Here is a 23,181-nt window from a genome sequence, read left to right as displayed (position 1 = left end):
ATCTTTTGGCTGGCTATTTGAAATGCACACAGAGCAAATGTGTTATGGCATTGGAAAAGATTTAGAGAAGAATAATTTTAAGGCTTAAAAAATACTTCTTTGCCATCCTTACAGCAATGTTTCTCATTTAAATAAAAGACCAAATGACAGTTGACTGCAATATTAAATGTATCTGCAGGGGGCTTTTTAATATAGTGGGAACAAGTATGACAAGAAATATTAACAGATAGTTAAGGTTATAGAATCACAGAATAGTTTGGGTTGGAAGGGACCTTAAAGATCATCCAGTTCCAACCCTCCTGCCATGAGCAGGGATACCTTCCACTAGACCAGGTTGCTCAAAGCCTCATCCAACCTGGCCTTGAACACTTCCAGGGAGGAGCAGCCACAGCTTCTCTGGGCAACCTGGGCCAGTGTCTCACCACCCTCACAGTAAAGAATTTCTTCCTGATATCTAATCTAAATCTACCTTCTTCCAGTTTACAGCCATGACCCCTTGTTTGGATATTGTCAGATATAGTTAAGTTAGAAATAAGCTTAAAAGTAACTGTAAAGATGATTAACCATGGGAATGAACCACCAAAGAAGTCATGCCCTTTCTTGTCCTGGTTCAGATCAAGACTAGATATGCTTTAATGAGGCATGTATAGTTGGAGTCAATAAAAGAATAAACAAGCCGGAAAACCGACAAACCGGGAAGGCATTGCAATAGAGGATATCTTGGCAAACCAGAACAGGGCTTGGTTCAAGCACAGAAGAAATCTTGATTTCTGTGTCTCTGAAAGACAGCACAAATTTAGTCGAAGCCAGTCTGATAGAAATTATGTCCAGAGGCTGCTTGTATGTCTTAAAATATCCCTTGGTGTCCTGGGTGTGCTAATGGGATGGGATTAGTTCAGGTTGTGGTTAAATATGTGATTGCTTATCTTTGTCTGGAAGTGCAAGGGCCAGACTTTGGAAGGGCTTCCAAAGGCTGAAGCAGATACTGGCGTGGCCAGAGCTGTGAATGGTGTCAGTACAGGTCAGACCTTGTGGCTGAGATGAAAGAAGATCTAAACTGTGAGATACAAGAGCTGATTTCCCATCTGTCATAGATCCATTGCCTAAGTCTTGCCACATCCCCCCTGTGCTTTGGCTTAATTTCCTATGAAACATTTGCACCAAAATTCATTTTCATCTCTGTGCATCCCAGTAGCTTGTCCAGCTAAAACTACATTCCTTCTTTCCTCTTTACGTAGATGAATGACTGTAAAAGCTACTCAAGCATTGTGGTTTCACTCCTCACAAAATGCTGACTTAATTCTCAGCTCAGGCAGGTGCTTCTCTATAGCAGCTGCCAAGCTTGAAACATTTCGACATCCAAATAAACCTCCTGAACCTTGCCACTCGCCGCGTACAGCTATTGTTGTTTTGGGTGCTGGTACATGTCTGTACCTGTGTATTGTCCGAAACAAGTGGAAATCAGAGAAACAGGCCCCGATGGATCATCGCTATTGTTGCCAGTGTTTTTCTAGATTGTGATTCAATTTGTGTGGGTCAACAGGCACGTTGTGTTCCTGCTTTCCTTTTGCTTTTAGCTGCTGAATGGGCAGCTTCAAACAGATACGAACGCATATCATGGGAGGAAATTATTTTCTTTCACTGCCCTGTGTTTTGTGATGAGCCATTGCTGCTGATTCAGTGTGCAACCAGAGACCTGTTTGGTTTGTTTATTTTATTTACGGTATTTTTTTTAAAAGCTGTTCCTGGATGAAGAGAGGTGTTGAATCATGGAATATTCCTGCAGGTTTTAGGACCTCTCAGAATGGCAGTTTTAATTGTTTTTCTGTGTCCAGTTCTTTGGTATGTTCAGGACATTCCAAGAGGATCCAGTGTTTCAATCCCCTTCATTATTAAGCTTTTTTTTTTGGACTTCCCCTAGCATTTGTGTAATTTGAATGTTCTTCTCTGACTGTTGACTCACACGTGCAGTTTGACAATTAATGGTATTTTTGCCTTGATTTACTGAGTTGCCCTTTCTTGTATTGAGGTGCTCTAACTTCAGATGTTTGGTTTTGTTTTCTTTTTAAAGTCAGTAAATCTGAGTCTCCCAGTTAAGCTCCAGATCCAGTTCTAGATCTGGGTATTGCATGAGGTTCAAAAATGATCTGTTGCTTCCTCTGCATTAAGCACTTACCCTGCTCCAAGATGGAGTCATGAGGATCTCTTCAGAGTGCATGAATGTAATCTTTTGGGGGTCTAGTTAATCTCCAAGTACATATCTCTCTAAACACCCTGTAAGTCATACTTCTCACTATTTGCTCTGTAAAAAAGACAATTGAACACGCACGCAGAAGGATTTGTTTCAGATTGGGAAGTATCTACCTGCCCATCCTGGTATGTTGAAACCAGCACGCTTTGATATGCATCTATGGGTGGACATCATCCTCTTACTGGGCTAAGCAGCACCTCTGCCTGAAGGCCTGATGGTTTGATGGTTATCCCAAAAGAGATGATTCTGCATGAATAATAATATTTTTAAAAAGTGCTGACTGTAGACAGCTACTCAGGTCCAACCTTGGAGAGCCTGGGAAGGATGTGACCGGGAGGGAAACTTAGAGGAAGCACAGTCCCACTTGTCTGACAAACAGACAAACCTTGAAACAGCATTTTTCTTCTCCAGTGGAAGGAAAAGCCTCTCCTCCTGGACCTTGGTCACTGCTCCCAGCCCTGTCTGCACACGTAGCAGTGCCTTGCTGCAGCTCCCATGAGCAAGAAAGGCTTTTCATAATTAGCTGCTGAACATTTCTTCCAGTCTGGGATTTTTTATTATTATTATTATTTTAAAATTTATTTAATTATTTATTTTCTTTATTTAAATACTTATTTAACATTTATTTAAAGCCATATCCAACACCTTTGAGAGTGAGTGCAGTTAGTGCCCTGCTGTCAGTCAGACCGATTTTGTACTGACTGATGTTTGCCAATTCATTACAAGTGTGAATTTATAGGATTTTTCTATATTTGTTACTTTTCAAGAACCATCTGTGTGCTTGGCACTTCACAATAATAATAATAAAAAATCTCAATTTCAGACAGATTATAAGTAAACATGAAAAAATAGCTAATTCTTCAGAGCTTATTTAAGTACTTGAGTAAATTTGGCCTAGCTCTACAAAAAATGTATATACTGTTCAGAAATTTTCCTGACAAATGCTGGTTTCTCAATTACCTCATTAAGCTGGATGTTCCAATAAGCTTTTTTTCAGTGAGTTCTTGGCGTATGGAGTTAAAATGACATTCTGCAGATTGCCATTGTTCAGGCTAACCGCTCTCCAGCAACCTGCAAATGGGAACTGCTGCTTCTCTGCTGCAGGAACACAAGATAAAACAAAAAGCTGCCAGAGAAACCTCTTAAGGGAAGCAGAATGAGATTCAGCCCTTCTCTAGATATGATGGTTAGGCTCAATTACTTATCTAAGAATATAGCAACAAGAAGTGGTAAAGTATAAATTATAATTGATTAACCCTACTGGGAAACACGTTAACCATGCCTGTTAACAGACTGCACAACAAAATGTAAATATAAAATAAATAATATAATAACCATCTATAATAAAAAGATACAATATAATATATAATAAATATAAATAATGCAATAATTAATGTAAAATGCAAAATATAAAACTGTAAATACGAAATATATGGAAATGATACAGAAGACTAGAAAGACTATAGATTGATAGCATGAAATCTCTCTCTAAGCCATCTAGAATGAAGTCTAGGTCCGAAGAACAAGCAAAGCATAGGAAGCACCATGTCCCACTTACACTGCTTTAAATATCCATCTGCATCAGCCCAAACTTGAGTGTTCAGGTTAAACTCTAGCAATAAATTTTATAGAACTGACAATAGGAAGAAGGTGCAGATGAGATTTTGTGTCCATTTTGCATGAGCATGATCCCTGTGTTATGTTCCACTGACACCATATTGAATGGGATTTGTTTAATTTGAGTAAAGCAGCTGAGTGACACTGTCAGAGAAATGGAGTGGACAGGCAGGGGAAGAGTAGGACCAGATTTGAGTGTTCATGTCACCAACTTGGTTGGTGAAGCGAGTGAAAAGAGTATATGCCTGAAAAGTACTGGGAGTAAACCAAAAGAAAACCAAGAAAGTGATTTTTTGAGGAGGAAGAGGGTGAGCAAGAGAGATTTGGAGAGAAGGAGGTCACTGATGGCTTCTGAGATGGGCAGGCTGGAGAAGGGTTTTACTTCTACAATCATGCTGAGGTCACCGCTGGTTGTCTTGAAGGGTGTTCCACTTGGAGCAGGAGGGGCTTGGGTGAGAGAGGGACATAATTTTATTATTATGAGATTAAATAAAAAAGATGATTTTGAGAATTGACAGCATGGTCAGGGATCTCAGAAGCAAGAGGACAGTAAGAGGTGAAGAGGTGCTAAGAAAATTGCAATGGCATAGTTAAGTAAGATTTTTGTATAAAGGGAAAAAAGTAAGAATTATTTTAATAAATAGCATTGAAATAAACTTTTAAGTTGGTTTTTTTTTTTTTTTTTTATGCTAGATAGCAGGATAAAATGAAATTAGAGGAAATTCAGCCTGAGCATCAAGTCAAAATGTGTTTTGAGAAAATTGTCAGGGAAGTTTGTGAAGCAGAATCACTGAAGCATTTCAAACTGACCCAAACAGTATAGACAAAGAGATTTAAGAATCGTCCTGCACTGAGACAATGAGTAGACCAGAAATGTGATCCAAACTTCACTCACTGATCCAACTATATTTTTCTATTTACAACACTTACCATACATTAGTTTCAGAAGCCCATACCATAAAAATACTTGTAAATTGTACTTCTGCCAGTACGCACACTTATTCAAAATTTCTCAGTAGCTTTTGGAAAAACATCAGGGTGTTTTTTCTTGTGAATTTATATTGAAAATGCCATTGTTTTGCTTTTAGATGAGTCACGAGAAATGTTTGCTTGCTGTTTGTGTGTACATCTTAAGATTCTTGATTTTTGTTGCAGGTATTTACATTTACAAACTGAGAACTTGCTCTCTGTTTCTTGTTTAAGGAAATATTCAGAGAGAGTCATTCCCCTCCTTTGTAGATGGCTATCAGAAAAGCCTACCTTGTAGTGTAGAGTACCTTTAATGGTTAAATTTGACTGTGTGTCTGTGTAAACGATCAGATCAACAAATACAGCAGTTTAGGCAGGTAAGAAAATATTAAAGGTGAAAAAATATCCCCTAAACACTAAACTCTGTAATGATTTCTCTGTGAGTAGCTGGAAACCAGAAAAAATGTTTCTATTTCATTTGTATTCCCATAGCAGTAGTCTTGGTCCAAATCCTGGTAATATCATAATGAAAAGTAATTATTTTACTGAAGGTATCATGGGTTGCATTGGGAAGTTGTACTGAGATGCAAAAGTCAAACCAAAGACTAGTCTGATCCTGCAATGTGCTGCTCCTTTGCAAAGGAACTCGATCTGCTTTTAGAGGAAGTCATGAACATTCATCACATCTCTACCCTCTACAGCAGCCGTTAACTTTGGAGATGCAAAAGGAGATAGAAAGACCAAGTTCTGCCCACTGCAGGATAGCTCCTAAGAGTTCCTGATTGCTCTTTCATTTTAAATCCATAGAAGTCACTGATGGTCAGTATTTCTATGCTAAATAAGATACAAAACCAGGCCACCGAGGGTAGGTTATGGCCTGCGCTAGGGTCAGCCGGTGGGGTGGTAAATGCCCTTACCAGTGACACACCCCCACCCCCCCCCCCTCCCATTCTGACCTTTATTTGCAGTGCCTGCAAGTGGCTCTGTCTTCTAAATACTGCAAATAAAGTCATGGAATTTCAATAAATAATTCAGCTCTGGATCTGATTTCAGGTTCAGCATTAACTTTCAGCACCTGGCTGCTGTTATTATTTGTTAGTCCGACACACTGCTTAGAGGCATGGAAATTTGGCTGCAATTCATCAACATTTGCAGAATATACTACATGACCAGATTACTGTCCCTGGCTCAGAGATTTTTAACAGACATTCAAATTCCAGATGTGCACAGGTTTAATTCTTACATGAAAAACTGCTTGCAGGATTTTGGTACTGTAACGAGAACTGGAACTCTGCATAGAGTTTGCTTTGGAGAAATGAATCCCTTATTTGCACCTAATCTCTACTAGAAATAGTAATAATTTGACTATAATTTGCATTACCCATGACACCTTTTGACAGCGATCTATGTCTCATTTTATTCTCTGCAACTTTCCTAGGGGAAAGATTTTTTTTACATATCTTTTAATTTCTCAGGATATCGAATCATCAATATTTGAAATGATTGTAATTGGTGCTTTGTGAATAGTTAAACCAGGTTCATTTACAGCTTCTTTCTTTAGAGCCCATAAAACCACTTGTGGTTTTAATCACTTATTAGAGAGAAACTAATGAATCCAAAATATGACTGTGCTCTCACTGAAGTCAGTGGAATATTTGTCATTAGTGGGAATGCTTCATAGGAATATTGACTCTTATGGAAGCAGAATTAGTTCAAGTGTATTAGAGTATTAATAGCTGTGGCACCAAAAGGCCATATGACCCTATAGGCATAGGCTTCTGGAATGTAGGAGCTGCAACCTGTATGTGCAGAGTATGAAGAGCCATTCAGTATGAATATGTTGCAGGACAAGTTTTTTTGTCTTAAAAAAGGATTTGTGGCTTTCTTGTTCAAAGCCCTTACCTCTTCCTATGAGATACACTGATGTAGCAAAGATAACCAAGCAGTAGCTGATGCTTGAACATCTCTATTGACTTTAATTAAAGTTGTGTTGATTTTCTGAGTGCTGCTGGGGCCTGACTCCCCACATCCTGTGACTGAGGTTCCAGTTTAACTCACATACATCAATGCAACTTATAGAAAAAAAAAATACATACATAAGCAATGGGGTAAATTAGCTACCTTTCAAAAATCCTACAAATGCAGTGTTTTTGGTTGACGTCGATGGGAGTGAGAACTTCACCCTGCAATGCAAACATACACCGCTAGAGGGGATTTTACTACCACTCTAGCACAAGTCTATCCTGAAAAACCTTTCAAAACATATGTTCTAGTTCAACCACAAGATGTTGGCTGCAGACTAAGTGAAATCTATGGTTTGTATTATGCAAAAGGTCAGGAAAGATTATTATAATTGTCCCTTCTGGCCATTAAACCTATGAGTGAAATTCTGGTCCTGTCAAAGTCATGGGCAAAATTCCCATTGACTTCACCAGGGCCAGATTTCGTCCTGTGCAGGTCAGAGGAAAGCAAAAGTCTGTGCCACCAAGCATCTAGTATTGACAGCAAGAACAGCTTTGTTGTCAGAGTCACTAATATATACTGTTAGAAAGGATTTTAAAACATCCTATGCACCCTCTCTTCTCTGCAGCAGGATGAAATAAAACAAGACCAGTTTTACCAACTTTTTTTTTTCTTTTGATTTCTTCAAAGCCTCCACTAATGCAGATTACACAACCTCCTCAGAAAGCCTGCTTTGTGTTTCATTATTCCTATAATTACACTGGATTTTTTTTTCCCTAAAGCTTTATTGTTGCAAATTAAGGAAAACATTTAATCCTATCCTCTGTGGGCATGAACAACAATGGATCATCATCCTCTTTGTAAAATAGTCTTCTATGTGCTTGAGGACTGTTTTGTAGTGGTAGAACATCACATATACATCACATTATCTTGTTGTTGTTGCTTGTAGATACATACGTTGATGATTCATATTGTTGGTGATTGACATAAAACCTTGTTTTCTTCATCCTTGCAGCCTCACCAGTTATTCCCTGTCTTGTATTTGTACATTAGATTTTGTTCCTCTTACATCTTATACCTTGAGGTTTACTTTCCTAAATTCCATTTAAGTGATTTCAGACACTTTGTTCCAACTTCCTTGCATCACTTTGGAGTCTACTCCTCTCCTGGGAAACACCAATAACCTCTCTGTGCTTCTTGTTGTCAGGAAATTTTGCAAGGTTCAGTCTATTCTTTCCTCCATTTTACTAATGGAAACATTAAATATGACTCATCTTACCATAGACCTTTATGGTCCCTCTATTTGTTATTTATTTCTAGACTAACAGAAAACTTTACTATACTCCGTCCATCCATTCATACAAGCACTTTGCAGAGATTTCATAAAGGACATATTTCTCTACTTTGTTTATGAAAATATGATCTGGAGCTTATGTTGGAAACCTTATAGAAGTCAGCTTCTAGATCCCTGCTCCTTCCTTCCTACTCACTGTGCTGGACACCCTGTCAGAGAACAAAATTTGATTAATTTAATGTACTCAGCACTGATGAGGCCGCACCTCGAGTACTATGTTCAATTTTGGGCCTCTCACTCCAAGAAGGACATGGAGGCCCATGGAGGCAATTCAGCTTTTGAAAGGCCTGCAGCACATGTTTTATGAGGAGCATCTGAGGGAATTGGGGTTGTTTACTCTGGAGAAAAGGAGGCTGAGGGGAGACCTTCTTGCTCTCTAGAACTCCCTGAAAGGAGGGTGTAGAGTGGTGGGAGCTGTTTTTTTCTCCCAAGTAACCAGCGACAGGATGAGAGGTAATGGCCTCAAGTTACACCAGGGCACGTTAAGGATGAGTATTAGGAAAAATTTCTTCAGTGGTCAGACATTGGAACAGGCTGCCCAGGGAGGTGGTAGAGTCACCATCCCTGGAGGTGTTCAAGAAACATGTAGATGTTTCAGGGATATGGTTTAGTGGGCAAGGTGGTGATAAGCTGACAGTTGGTCTGGATGATCTTAGAGGTCTTTTCCAACCTTAATGATTCTGTGATTCTGAAATGTCATTTGCTCCTGATAACTTCTTATTGTCTTTTCTTATCAACTTTACATCTTCACATGTGCTTGCGAGCTTACTGTTTAATCATTTGTTCCGGTATATTTCTATATGTTAGGCTTATCTATCTGTCATTTCTTGAGTTATTTTCTTGTTTCTGTGAGGTCTCATTTGCAATGAATTGCTGAAGATGGGCCCTCAAAAAGCAAAGCTTTTAAAAGCTGCTTGCTATGGTTGCATCCAGTGGCTAATATGGGTACACAGGATCCTGTGTCCTGATACAGGTAAGCAATGGGAACACAATTGCTTTATTAGGTTGGAAAAGGCTGAGGAAGAAATTTAAAGAGTGATTGTTATTTGTCCATCAAACCAAGAAATAAATATACATATTTCCACCCCACTGTGTCCAGAAGCACATGAGCTTTGTGCATAGTTTGCTAATAAGAGCTGTGATGAGAAAGGCAATTTTGGATTTTGAAGAATTTCAAGATTTTGCTCTCAATAAGTCTAAAAAAGATATTTTAAAACATTCACAGTGTTATTGAACAGAAGCTGTGGGTTTTCTGCAAGAAGGGAAACTGAAACAGTCTCAGTAAATTTAAAAGGAAATTTTGGCTGCTGGGTGGGCTACTGGGTAACCAGGAGTCCTGCTAGTCCTGGCCGAGCTGCACGTTGGGACTGGGTGCTCTTATGGCTTAGCGTGGTCCCAACACCCTGTCTGTCCTCCAGCTGGACTGTGGTGGGGTAGCCAAAGACATGGACTCCAGGCATATTTCCTAGGTTGTATGGCCGAAGCCATTGCACATCTCCACCAGGTGTTTATCAAATTCTAAATACGCTCCTCAAAAGAATATTGTTCCAATGGAGACTTTTTTTCCAACACTTTCATATTAATTTTTTGCCTGCTTGCTCAAGAAGCTCACAGCCAGGCATACTCCCAAAGCAGATAAAGAAAATTCTTACTAAGACTTTTGGAAACAGCTCTTTCTTCTGTGTGGCTCCTGGCCTGATTTTCCAAATGTGGAGGGTTGATATTTGTGAGAAGTCATCTGCTTTCAAATTGTCTTGTAGGATCTAAAACTGCTAGCCACTCTCAAAATGTCAGCCTGCATTTACCACCCATCCTTTAGCTAATATTTTGCTGACATTAAAAGAATCCTTATAAATGAAAGACATGCTGTATATGGTTTGTATCTACAATACTGCTGATGTTACTTAATGACTCCCACTGTTCTTTCCAACTTTCACCATGCGAAAGTCAGACTTGGTACGCAGCAATTCCTCACAGCAAAGCATGCTGGGAACATGGTCCCCTAGAAAAAAAAAAAAAAAATAGTTCCATCCTTAATTCAGGAATTGCTGTATAAATTTTAGTGTAGTAAGTTTCATTATAGTTCCTGCTTCCTTTGATTATTTGCTATCAGTTTCTCATTAAATTAAACGCATGCATTCATTTCTTGGTCCAGGGTGTCGGACCAGTGTGTGCTTTTCTAGTCTGTTGATTTTCATGAAGTCATGGGCCTTTAGTTCTTTAAAGAAAACAGAAGAGGTGATGGAATAGCAAGAATAATTTTAACATGTTGAGTCTATCTACCTGTGACTAGTCTGTATTTTCCTAAATCCAAACTGTTCATGACTGATTGGAATTCTTAGGTATTGCAAAGTTTATTTCAAAGCAAAACATATTTAATGCAGAACATATACAGTGGCCAGTGGCTCTAACAAAGTCCTTGAAGAAAACCAGGACCCATTTGTTTAGGTTGATCACTGTGCGTGCAGCTGTTCTGCCACCAGGACCTCAGCTGATGTGGCAGATGAATCTGCTCTGCATTAGACGCATGGACCAGCTTGAGTCAACTGATCTTTAACTATGAACTTCCCAAGCCATCATTAAAGGATCCCTAAGAAGAAGCTGACCTATACGATTGATTCCTTCCTGCCCATGCTGCTATTCATTTGAATATAAAAGTTGGAAAATAATGATTACTAAACCTAAAGAAAATATTTTTCATGTCTTAACTACTGATGGCCTTGGGTTCTCCAACCTGCAATTCCATCTTCTGAAAATCCCGAATACCTGAAGAGTACAAATGCATCTCTCCCAAAACTGCAGAGATTTGAGAAGTGCAACAGCAACTCCTTGGAGTTCCTCAACTCTACTGACGTGCTGCTCAGCCGGTTTGAACCAAGTGTAACAAGCCAGCTCCCTTCAAATTGGCCCACAGTGCTGACCAAGTTAAGCTTATGTGCATCTATAATGTACGTCTGTACATATGCCAAACTTGGACAACATCTTGGCTGGCTTTTGGGGAGCTGGCTAAAGAATTTCACCACTTCCTTTTTGTTTTTGTTACTACCCTGACAGTCTTTCTAGCAAATGCTCTATTTTTATTTGACATATATGCACATGGTCTATTTCCATGTGTGTGTGCTTAGGAATATATTCCTTCTCTACCTTGCCCTCCCTTGGAAAACTGCTGCTAAGAGTTTCTCCCACCAAAATGAAATCTCGGAAAAAGTCCAATGAAGTTAAAATGCTGCACAGCAAATTTATTATTGTTGTTATAGGCTCCCATTCAGGAAAGTACTTAAGTATGTGCTTAAGTCCCATTGAAATCGTCAAGACTTAAGAAAATGCTTAAAGTCAAGCATATACTTCCTCCAAATTGGGATGTATTTCAGCACATGCTTAAATGCTTTCCTGAACCGGAGCCACAGTCAACAAGAGTGTCCTGTGATACACAAGACTTGTGCTACAAGATTTACTTCTTACTTGAGACCTACCAGTGCTGCTCTATGAATATACACTTCATAGCTTGCCTCTCCGTTGGTGGTACTCCAAATAGCTTACTGGCTTTTACATTTGGATGAGAAGTTGTGAAAGAAAAGAGACAAGAAACTGGAAAAAAAAAATGAGCCTTACTAAAGCAATACCTTGGCATGTCTGATCTCATGTTGCAGCCAATGATTTTTCTCTACAATGGAGATTTGTGCTATTGTGTGTGTGGTATAATTACTAAGACAGATTTTTTTTTTTTAATGGCAAAATAAGTAGGATATTTCCTGGCCTGCTCTGTGTTTCGAATAGGATTTTCACTTCCCCTCTGGGCCCTGAGCGTAAGGAGAGTAAGCGTCAAAAGGCAGGCGCTTTCCCAATTTTAAAACAGAGAGGGTGTAACCATGTGTAATGTGAGTCTAGATTTTGATTGTAGGGATGATGAAATCAAATCCCTTCTTAATCCTTACTGGGAAACATTGAGGTGAATTAGCCTGCCTGCTTTTGTTAACTTGTTAAAATCCTTTTGAAAAAGAAATGTGTTTTAGTGTCATCAAAACTATTTGCCCACTTTACCGCAGAGTCCAAGAGAGCACTGACTGGACCATCATGCAGAATGGCCTCAGTGCAATGAAAAAGGAAAAGAGAAGGAGAATAGATAAAAACAAATATCTTATTTTCCTGGAATAAACACAGTGCTTTCTGATATGCAATACTTTCCAGCGCTGCCATTTTTAAGCTCAGTCCTTAGTTGTTATTAATATTTCTTTAAAGCTGCTATATTTTGGGAATAACTGGAAATGAAACTTGCTTTTCACCTCCCCCCTTAAGATTAGTTAAAATAACATAGTTGTCTGTGTGCATTGCAGTCACTGTGCATGTACCAGTTGGAGTATTTTAGGAACAAGTGAGGAAGTTTATTCCAGTTATTTAATTTATAGCAAAATAGTAGCTTGAACCTGAGAAGAGCTCCCTGTTCGCGTCGTTCAGTGGTTGAATGTTCTCTATACTTACTGCTACTTTACAAAAATATTTGGCACAAACTGAAAATCACAGACACTTCCCCTCCCCCACCCCAAACCACCTTAATTTTGTTCCTTGGAAATGTGTCCATACATCCCCCACTTGTGCAGACAAATATCTTTAAGATTTAATTAATTCATTAAAAATAACTGAAGTATTTAAGGAGGACTGCCTTATAAATCACAAAGAAGAACATCTTGTTCATTCTTGCCATTACTCAGATAGAAATAAGCAGCTGGTATGATGGTGGGGTTTTCCTGATGTGACTATTCCAAGTTCCAAGGCAGGACCTTGCATAAATTGGTGTGAAGTACCTACACAGCTAGAGGTTAAATAGAAAAGCATATTTTTTTAGTAGGTAAACTAATAAGAGTAAGCTTTACAAAGCAACAGGAGCAGAAATTGATGTTTCCAAGATGGAGCAAAATAATTCTCTAGAAATTCTGCCTCCACCAGCTCCAGGCTTTTCTATTGCTGGGGTCCACACTCATCCCACCTCAATTCAGACACTCGTTGGATTTAGTCAAGTGAAAGGTGGACAGATTCATCTTTTGGATGTGCGTCCTGGCCTTGCAAACACAGGAGACCTTCCCTTAGACATCTCAGTTAAACTTCAGTGGGATGAGCATTTAACAAAGAGTCCCACCCAGCAAATCCTCAGATCTGTTTTACTCTTCCACAGTCACTCTGGGAATTTGCCTTTTCAAGTGAGGTCCATCTCCATAGGGAGAAGGAGGCTCTGAAACCCTTTCACAGCTTTGGGTGCACTTTAAAAACTCTATTTCCTTGATCCTAATGCCCACAAAGCCTCAGATCTATCCCTAGTTGCAATCATTACATCCCTTGTTGCCATATCTGGTGTTACTGGCAGGGAGAGTGCATATATCATCAACTTGCTCCTTTTCGTAAGTGGTTGGTCACTTTTGCTGTGCTTCAGGGAAGCTACATGAGAAAGCTTTTGTGCTCATTTGTGAATAACAGCAGGGATAAATGGTGTTTCTCCAGCTTGTCAATTATTTGTTCTTTTCTTTCCATCCACTGTTTGAGTTCTTGATCTTGATAAAGGTATTATTTAATTCCTGCATTTCTGAGCCCTTAACCTTGGACAGATACATAATAGACTTGTATTTAAGCACTACTGGGGTGCTCGAAGCAAGCTGGTTTTATTTGAAGCTAAGATTGACTAAGCCTGGGAAGTTCTCTGTTCTTCCTCATCTCCTCCTGGTAGTTAATAGACTTCACAAGGGGTCTCGAGACAGTCTGAAAGGCCTTTGATGTTATTACCTACTAAGGTTTTGCTCTTTCTGAGTGCTGAATTACTGACTGCTGTTAGAAGCAATGAGAAAGGATTCACAAAACCAGCAAAGCCTTGCTTATAATTTCTGCAAGAAAAGAGCTGAATTTAATGGATAAATTGTGTTGCTGGGGAGATTTTGATTCTATTCCCTCCTCTGTCACCAGTTTGCCTTGTGATTTGCGGTAGTGTTTTCAGTTATGCCAGTCACATGAGATCAAAACCCATGAGTCAGACTCCACCCAAATCATGAGCCTGGCTTCCAGATCCAGGAGCTTTGAACAGAGACCATACAGTACTTTTTCTTTAGTTTATCTTTCATTTCTGGAATTTCCTCTGTCTATTCCCAATGTGTCTCTAACAATTAATGTTTCCCACTCTTTTGGAAGTGTTGGAAAGATATTTTGAACATTTTGGGCTGTTGAAGGCCTGGTTTGACCTACACAATTTTATTTTTGATGTCTCAGTGAATCTTATTTCTCCCAGACTCCACATCTTTCTCCTGTCCCCAGTGACTTCTGCACCCTTAACCTCACATGACCCATCACTTCTGTGTCTTCATTACCATTCAAGTGCTTTGTTCCCCCAATAATCCTCTCTGGTCTTGAGACAGTTTTTCACCATTGCCTTGCAGGATGGAGGACATGTGAAAAGACGCAGATCTGGGTAATCCCTAACCTTTGTATGAGAATATATAATTGGAAATTTTCTCTCTGAGTCTCTTTCCTGAAAAAGATGAAATTATTACTCACAGCACAAGAAGTGGGTGATGAGGGCAGGCAGGAGATTGCCTCCATGCAGGATGGAAACCTGCAGCTCCAGGAGGTCTGGCATGTTATTGTGAGACAAGACCCTTTGCTCACAATGTATTTACAGAACTTGGCAAACCAGGGTTTTACACTCATTTTGAAGGGAGTCAGGTGAATCAGAATCAATGGAGTTATAAGCCAAAGTAAATCCAGAGAAGCTAAGATGAGCATCAACCCTTCTGCCTGCCCTCTTTTGCCTTCAAATTCAGTTGTCGATCTGTTTTTCTCAAAATTTTAGGCTTATAATATATTGTTTTTAGCCAGTTCCATTATGAAGGATATGATTATGACTGACATGGTGAAAAAAACCAAGGAGAAATTTGGTGTCATATCACTGTTTTCTCCTATAGCATTTACTCCTTTTCAGGAAGAGTAACAAGTTACTTGTTCTTGGCAATGGTTTAACAACCAAAGCCAAATCAACAAATGTGACTTTGCAGCAACTGTTGCATGGAATACAGTGGTGCCTGGTATTCCCATGGTAACATTGTCATTTTGCCATGAAATTTGCAGACTAGAGCTAACTGTTTAATTAATAAAATATTGCAGAACTAGGCTACTCACACCTCAGGCTGATGGTAAAATGCATCTTCTCTTGCTCATCCTCATGCCATACCACTGTTTCACTCACATTGCTTGCTGGTTCTTGCATATGCCATGTGCCAGGCATATTGCAGATCCATAATTTCAGGTAAAAGTGCAGCTAAACTGTACCCCATATCCAAATACCTCTAGAGTCTGAGTGTTTGAAACTAAATCTTAACCCAGAGAAAAACTCTTTACGTAGCCCTAAACTTTACAATGGGTTTTCTTCATGGCTTGAATCCATATTCTCTCCATATTTTGGTGTATAGGAAATGTGGAATGTGTTTTTAAACCCCAAATCATCAAAGCTGTGTTCAAGACATGAGGAAAATTCACAATGCCTGACAGAAAATCCTTCAGCTAAACATTTCACATGCAAGGCCTGAATTTGTAGCAACTCTACCCATCTCATAATGTTTCTAGTTGTGCTGTGAATGTTTCACAGAACTGAGATAATTAGAAGTGATTCTTCCTTTAAGACAGAGAAATGCTATCTCACAGCTTAATAATAAAATAAAATTTATGAGAGTGAACAGAGTAATATAATATTTTCTCCAAAGGAAAAGGAGATGCATTTGCTTAGCTCTTTCATCAGCCATTTTCGGACACACACTGTGTCCATAAAATACAGTTATGCAACCCATGTGGGTCAACAACGGAAGGTTGGTTGCTTCACCAGGATTATAAGAATCTTTTAAACACAATGGTACCACAAATTAAAATGGAAATCTATCAAAACCATTATCGTCCTGAAAGCTTTGGCCACAAGCATAATTATTGTACAAGGATGTTGTCCTTGGACGCAGCTTTGGCTCAGTTCAACTGGTGTTATTTGTATCCCTCTATGGCTCAAAGTCAGAATTTGCATGGCTGAAGACCATAAATTTTTAGAGGAAAAAATAGTCTGTTTCCTCAATGCTAACACTAGCAGTTTTTTATTTTTTGTAGTGGTTTGTAGGCAACTCATTAGGTACTAGAGATAGGAACAGACTGAATGCGGTGGCTGAAATCTGCCTTGAACCTTGGAAGGGGTCGGATGGAGATTTCTGTCTGGATCTGGTTGGTTGTGTCTGAGGCTGTTGTTTTACTGGATGTGAACAAGAATAAGTGAATGTCTGGAGTGCTTGGGTTTAAGTCTAGATCTGAAAGTCCATGTTTTGGATAGTAAAACAGTGAAGCAGATCTTGAGCTGCAGTCCACAGATTTAAATAGAGCAGAGAACCTGTCCTGAATTTTTCTAGCATGTCCATGAAGCAGGCATTCATGTAAAGATGAGAGAAACTGAAAGAATATACAGTCTTCTGGATGTTGCTTGCAAAGGACACATCTTTACCCACATCCGTCCTCAGGAGAGGCACCAGGTTGCTTTCTCAAGATCCTGATGAAGGCTGAATCCTGGAGTAACTGTATTCTTGTGCTGATGATAAACTGTATTAAACAACAGGCACTGACAGTCATTTTTAAACTGGTTATTTGTCTTTCAGCATCCAATTTTCCATCTTGAGCGAGCTAAGTGACTAACAAGTCTGAAATCTATTTTTCTTCTCTTTCCATCCCTCAGGCTGGTATAGATGGAGAAAGCATTGGGAACTGCCCATTCTCCCAGCGTCTCTTCATGATCCTGTGGCTCAAAGGAGTTGTGTTCAATGTCACCACTGTTGACCTGAAAAGGTAAAAATTGTTCAGTTTAATTGAAAATAGTTACATGATCCAATGTTTGCCTTACAGAAAGGCCTCGCCAAGTTCGATCAGATTTGTTTCTAGCCTAGAGAGTCTGTGGTGCACAACAAAATAGTTTGGATTCAGGTTTGGTTGTTTTTGTTTTTTTTTTTTCCTCTTGTGGAATGTTTTTATATTAAACAGGGTGCTTGGGGTAGTTTCAAAGTCTTCTAACCACAAACTACAGGAAAAAAAAAGAAGAGCAAACTGATTTTGTAGGAACTATAAACTGTACAGCTACCTGACCATAAAGATTAGTGATTCCATGACTTTTTCTGTCTCTGCAGAAAGCCAGCTGACCTACACAATCTGGCTCCTGGGACCCACCCACCTTTCTTGACTTTTAATGGAGAAGTCAAGACAGATGTTAACAAGATTGAGGAATTCTTGGAAGAGACTCTTGCACCTCCAAAGTAAGAACTTGGAGTTTTTTCAGTCAATATTCCATTTCCTAGGAATGAAAGATGTCCTAAGAGGAGTTCCTAAAAAGCACTCCCTCCTACAATCTTTACTTACAGGAGTAATATTTATTTATGAAACTTGCTGGCTTCAGTGAGATGACTTCCATGTGTGAAGGTTACTTGTATGACTAATAACTGCAGAATGTTTTCTCTGTACACATTTCAGGATGCCCTTGTATGCAGAATTAAGGAGACCAATACTAGAAAAATTTTGTAGGGGTCTGGTGTCCACATTTTACAAAGCTAAAAATAACTTGGAATAGATGCCGAGAATTGCCACACAAAATATCAGTGCCAGGAAAAGCATTTTATAGTGAAAAACTGGAGGTTTCTGAGCTGTATGGTATATTAGAAAAGCTGGAAGGGGAACTGATTACAGAGTACGAGAGGCTCTGGAGGCAGAAAAGTGCTCATTATTCTAGTTGAGAAATGACAAGTGCCCATGACTGGAAGTTATAACCCAACTAATTCGGATTAGAAACAAGGCACAGATTTTTTTCAGTATGGATGATTAACCATTAGAACAAGCTACCAAGGAAAGGTTCAGATTCACGAGATATGCCTTAGTTAGTCAAACATTTTGGACTTAATACTAGGATAATGGGAAAAAAATTGTTGGCTTGTGTTTTGGACTTGAAAATCTATGAATCAATTAAAATTGGCTCAGTTCCTTATGGAGTGTTTTACCTCCAACTGAGTCAGCAGCTATAGGCCAGGCTGAGGCAAGAGATCAGATATTTAAATTTTCTATATTCTGGTCCAAGACCACTGAAATCAGTAGGAGATGTTAGTTTGTGTTGGTCTTTCAAATCAATATATGCCTTTGCACCAGATGTCTATTAAAAAACAATTCAGAGACTGAAAACTTTATGTTCCTTCACCTGGGTAATACTAACATGCCTCGCTATTACATCCTGGAGTACATTTCAACGTAGGGAATTAGACACAACTGCCATTCATAATAGAGAGAGCTCCTGCCAAACTCCCCTGTACCTTTCTGGAAATTTATGTTTCCTCCTGATTTAAGGCCACTGTATCTTGGGTCGTGGTACCATAAAGCACCAGTGCAATTACATTTGTCATGAAGCCACCTCTGTGTAACTATCCAAACGCCTGCCTTGACAGACACAGATATTATTAAAAGAGACTTTTCAAACTGGTGTGGTTTTTTTTAGAAAAATGACAGTGTTAATTGCTGTTCCTGGTACAGGGCCTTTTTTATGTCTTGTAAATTGTGTCTGTAATCACCACTATGTTGCTGATAACAAGATATTACTCTCCACATTTCTTCTCCCTTTTGAGATACCCCAAGCTGGCTGCTAAGCACCGGGAATCAAACACTGCTGGAATCGATATCTTCTCCAAATTTTCTGCATACATCAAAAATACCAAGCAGCAGGATAATGCTGGTGAGTAGGATCGTTACTAAATGTGCCAGGGAGTTTGTGTGCTTAGAAATGGAATAATTTTGCAACTCTTCCATCATTTTATTATACACTCTATTCATATGATATCAGGTACTGCTGCTGATCAACTTGAGATGGTTGGTTCAGTGGACTCTATTCACACATCCACAGTTGAATTAACTACATCTATACTAGTAAATAAAACAGGCCACAGGGTGTTTAGCAGCCCCTTTACCAACTACCATGACATGGCTCCTGTCCATAGAGCCCAGTTTCCTCATCAGAACATGATCCCATACTGTTTACTGGAAGTGGCTGGTGGTCCGTGCTACCTCCTCTACTCTGCCCAGACACTGGTTAGAGGAGTGTGTGTTGACTGGAACCAAACTGTGCTAGTACTAAAAATTTAACAGTGAGTGACTGGATGAGAGCAACCCATGCCCCCTGACCCTTCATAATTTGTTAGATGTGGCCACCAGACTCTTGGCCCACTTATCTCATGATTAAGTTATTCTGTTATAGCTAATTTGCTCACATGAACCGAGTTATATCAAGACATTAAACAAAAAGTAATTAAATGAAAGAAGTGGCTTTAAGAAAAGTAATTGCACTCTGTAAGCACCAGATTTTCCCTCACATGTTTGTATGTTAAAAGAAATACTCCCTCAAGAAGCTGGATGCCATGCATATTTACATGCATCCTACACTGTCTTTGTAATTAAATTGCTTTTCTTCTCCACATTCCTTTCCCCTCAGAGAGGCAAGGCTTCAGCTGGTCTAAGCTCCTGTGGCTCCATGAAAGCTAACGGATTTACACTGCCATATCCCTTGAGATGATCTAGTAGAATATTTGCAGTCACTCACTGATGTACATCTTACCTTATATTACTAGTTTCACAGACAGACACCCAAGGCATGTTAAATGCCATGCGCTCGTACCATATCATTCAGAGAAGACTAGATTTTTTTTCAGGATCCAGCTCTGCCACAGATTTCATCTGTGTGATTATATTTCATTGCCTGGGGCTGACCCATGAGATGAAAATGGGTAAGTGGTGATTTATGTCAGATAAAAATCTGCTCCTTAATATTTTTGCATTGTTAACAGAAGGAAATAATTATAGTGCTTCACTTCTCAGGGATGCTAAAAAGTTTTGGGTTTTTTTTTTTTGTCTTAATGCTAATGGGATGCTCAGCTAACCTCTGTAGGAAGTTGTAGAAGAAAGATAAATTAAGAGTTAGACTAAATAAATGTTACAGTGAAAATAAAATATCTTGGCCATTTACAAGGAATTTTTATGGTCTGCTCTGCAACTGTAAATCTTAAATTCAGCTGAGCTGCCCCTTGCATTCTGAAACAGCCACAGGTGTCTGTCCACATGCATAATCCCAACGCGTTGCTTCTCAGTGACTCTGCAATATTCAAATCCCTGGACTCCTAAGGGCTGGCAGCTTCAGCCAGTAATAAATGGCTGTCCTAGAAGTGTCTGCATCTGGCTATAACCAGAGCTGGAATTCAAGGTCGGATATCCGCTACTGTGAGATAAGGAATCTAACCCCACAAAGTGCTGGTGACCGGGTCTCCACATATTTACTAGCTGCAGTGTGATTAATGGGAGCTTTCCCTAGTTCTGTCCAACAAACTCTTGGTTTAGGTACTTTTGAAAATAACAGGAAAATGCTTCCCAATGGTAAATGAGCACGCCAAGGTTATAGAGAAAAGAGATGTTGAGCTGCAGAAACTTTGTTCCCTGCAAATGTCCTCACTCCATTTTGTTATCTGGTTTGTGCTCCTGTGATATCCAGACACATTGCAATCTCTGAACATACTGGTACTCGACTTTCCTCTTTGAAGTAGAGAAAAGCTTTTAGCTTAATTTTTTACAGCTGGAGTGCTGCAGTGTGAGGAGAATAAAGCAGAGAAAAGCAGAATATGAGTGGTACCTACGTGTTTTTTCTATTAGCAGAGTAAACTACCTGAGGACCTAGGAGTCCTTGGGACTATCAGTGCTGACTTATGCCATGCAGGAAGTAGGCCTAATTTTCAGCAGAGTAAATTACTTTCATTTTTCAAGGACTAAGCAAATATAGCTTTTCCCTTATTCCAGGAACATTTTACCCACTTTTCTATCCAGTTCACCTGAACCTACAGCAGTTATTCTGAAGGCTGATTTGGATGGCAGGTAATGAGTTAATTAAAAGGTTAGATCACTTAAGCAGTGAAAAGACTATGTAAAAAAGGAAAGGACAGCACCACTATATACTTATTTCATATATCACAGAATTTCCAGAATTTCCACAGAATTGGAAAAGCCCTTTAAGATCATCGAGTCCAATCATTAACATCACGCTGAGAAGTCCCTGACTAAACCATGTCTCTCAGCACTATGTCTCTTCAATCCCTGCAAGGATGGGGATTCCACCACTGCCCTTGCCAACCCCTGCCAATGCCTCAGAACCCTTTCAGTTAAGAAATTTTTCCTCATTTCTAATCTTGGCTCAACTTGAGGCCATTTCCTCTTGTCCTGCCACTTGTTACTTGGGAGAAGAGACTGATTCCTACCTCTCTACCCCCTCCTTTCAGGTAGTTGTAGAGAGTGATGAGGTCTCCCCTCAGCCTCCTTTTCTCCAGGGAGAAATGAACTTATTTATTTCCTTTGTAATAAGCTTATTTATTTTTTATTTGTATTTTTTTTAAATTGCAACACCAATCAGAAATGGATCTGGTGCTCTAGCCTTGAGCCATGGCAATACATGCCATTTTGCAGCAGGCTATGATGCCTTATCCTCCATATGTAACAGCAGAAGTAGTTGTATATAGTTCTATAGTAACAGAAAGCATTTTATAAATAAAGTATAATTACTTAGGAGAATATGCCTTTCGCTGTCTCCACGTGAGCAGGTAAGATCCAGAAAGAACAGAGATTGCTGCTTGTGGTTCTCTTATGCAGTTTCTATACACCCCAGCTCTCAGATAAAAGTAATTATACATGTTTCAGAGTCATACTCTATATTGGCTCCTCATTCCAGCTGACTCAAGTGCTTTGGTTAATCCGGAAAGCCACACCAGTGACACCAGTGACCAGAACATCAGTTGCACGTGATCAAGATACACAAATAGAAAAAGACTTATTAATAAATCAAAAATAGAACAGAGAATCCAGACCAGTATATAAAAAATTATTTTAATTTCTTTTGATTGGGAATAGGAGAGTGCTGAATATCAAGTAAACTAAAGCACCAAACATCAGATTGTTTAAATTGTGTTCTCTTAACCTGGGAGTCAGGGAGGTGAATTCATTAATGTGTTGGATATCAGGCTGGGAATTAATAGCATCTGCCTATCTCTATCTCCGAGAAGTGTGGGCTAGGCTTAATTATATATGATCATTCTTCATAGCATACTGGTTTAGGAGAGATCATGCAGTTTACAATGCAGTGTGAGAATCCTGGACGTGAGAAATAATGAGAAGTTAATGCATGCCAAAGGCAAGCCCAAGCTGATCTTCCTTCCAGGAGGGTCTACAGCCAGGGTCATGCAACAATTTCAGACTTCAAGTGTTGCATGACTTGACAATGTTGTTGCAATATTTCCTATCCTGAGAGAGGGGGTGAGTTGACACTGGTAACAGAGTCTGTAGCCTTTAAGTGGCTAAATGTTTGGGGTTTGTTTGGGGTTTTTTTTTCTGATAATGACAAATTTACTGAAGAAAACAAGATTTGTAATTTCTTGGTTTAGTGTGTGTCTGAATTCTTGCATGTAAATGAATCGACGCAATGATACATATGTCTCTTTGTTTCTAATATTGTGATACCCTCTGCTGGCAAATATGTGAATATGTAAAGGAAGCAGCTTTACCATCAGGGCTGAAACAGCCCCTTAATAAAATAGGTCTCTGTCTATCAAGACAGTTTCCTCTTACAAATGCAACCTCATGAAAAGAGAAGTGTTTCATAGTAACCTATCGATTTTGAAAAAGTTTTTGTGGAAAAAAAATAATGTTGTTTCTGGATGAGTTAAAATTACTTTGAAGTAAAATGCTTTAACATTAGAGAGAAAAATAGTACTTTTTTCTGGATTCATGCAGTACTTCATTAGCCACACGCCGTTATGTTTTATGCCTGGCACCAACACAGGTGATAACCTTCTTCTGTAAGTCTGTGTGGCAATATGTTATTGATCATGATTCATTTACTTACCAAAGGTATTTGGCAGCAAGGCTGCTCTGATTTAATAGTTCCTTGAATTTCTGATTCTTTTTTTCC

At 39.2% G+C, this 23,181-nt stretch overlaps 1 protein-coding gene across 1 annotated transcript in view; it reads left to right on the top strand.

The window, feature by feature from the left end:
• LOC104520466 (chloride intracellular channel protein 5) overlaps positions 1-23,181 on the top strand; it is a 53,717-nt gene that overhangs the window by 10,285 nt on the left and 20,251 nt on the right. Inside the window, exons 2-4 of the mRNA XM_010162162.2 lie at positions 16,891-17,000; positions 17,336-17,461; positions 18,812-18,918. Coding sequence (XP_010160464.1) covers positions 16,891-17,000; positions 17,336-17,461; positions 18,812-18,918 — 343 coding nt within the window. The remainder of the gene's footprint in view (positions 1-16,890; positions 17,001-17,335; positions 17,462-18,811; positions 18,919-23,181) is intronic.

This window comes from Antrostomus carolinensis, unplaced genomic scaffold, assembly GCF_000700745.2.
Source record: "Antrostomus carolinensis isolate BGI_N321 unplaced genomic scaffold, ASM70074v2 scaffold7842, whole genome shotgun sequence".
In the NCBI taxonomy this organism is placed as follows: Eukaryota; Metazoa; Chordata; class Aves; order Caprimulgiformes; family Caprimulgidae; genus Antrostomus; species Antrostomus carolinensis.
The sequence above is the reverse complement of the archived record's forward strand: the minus strand, read 5'-3'. Positions and strand labels throughout refer to the sequence as shown.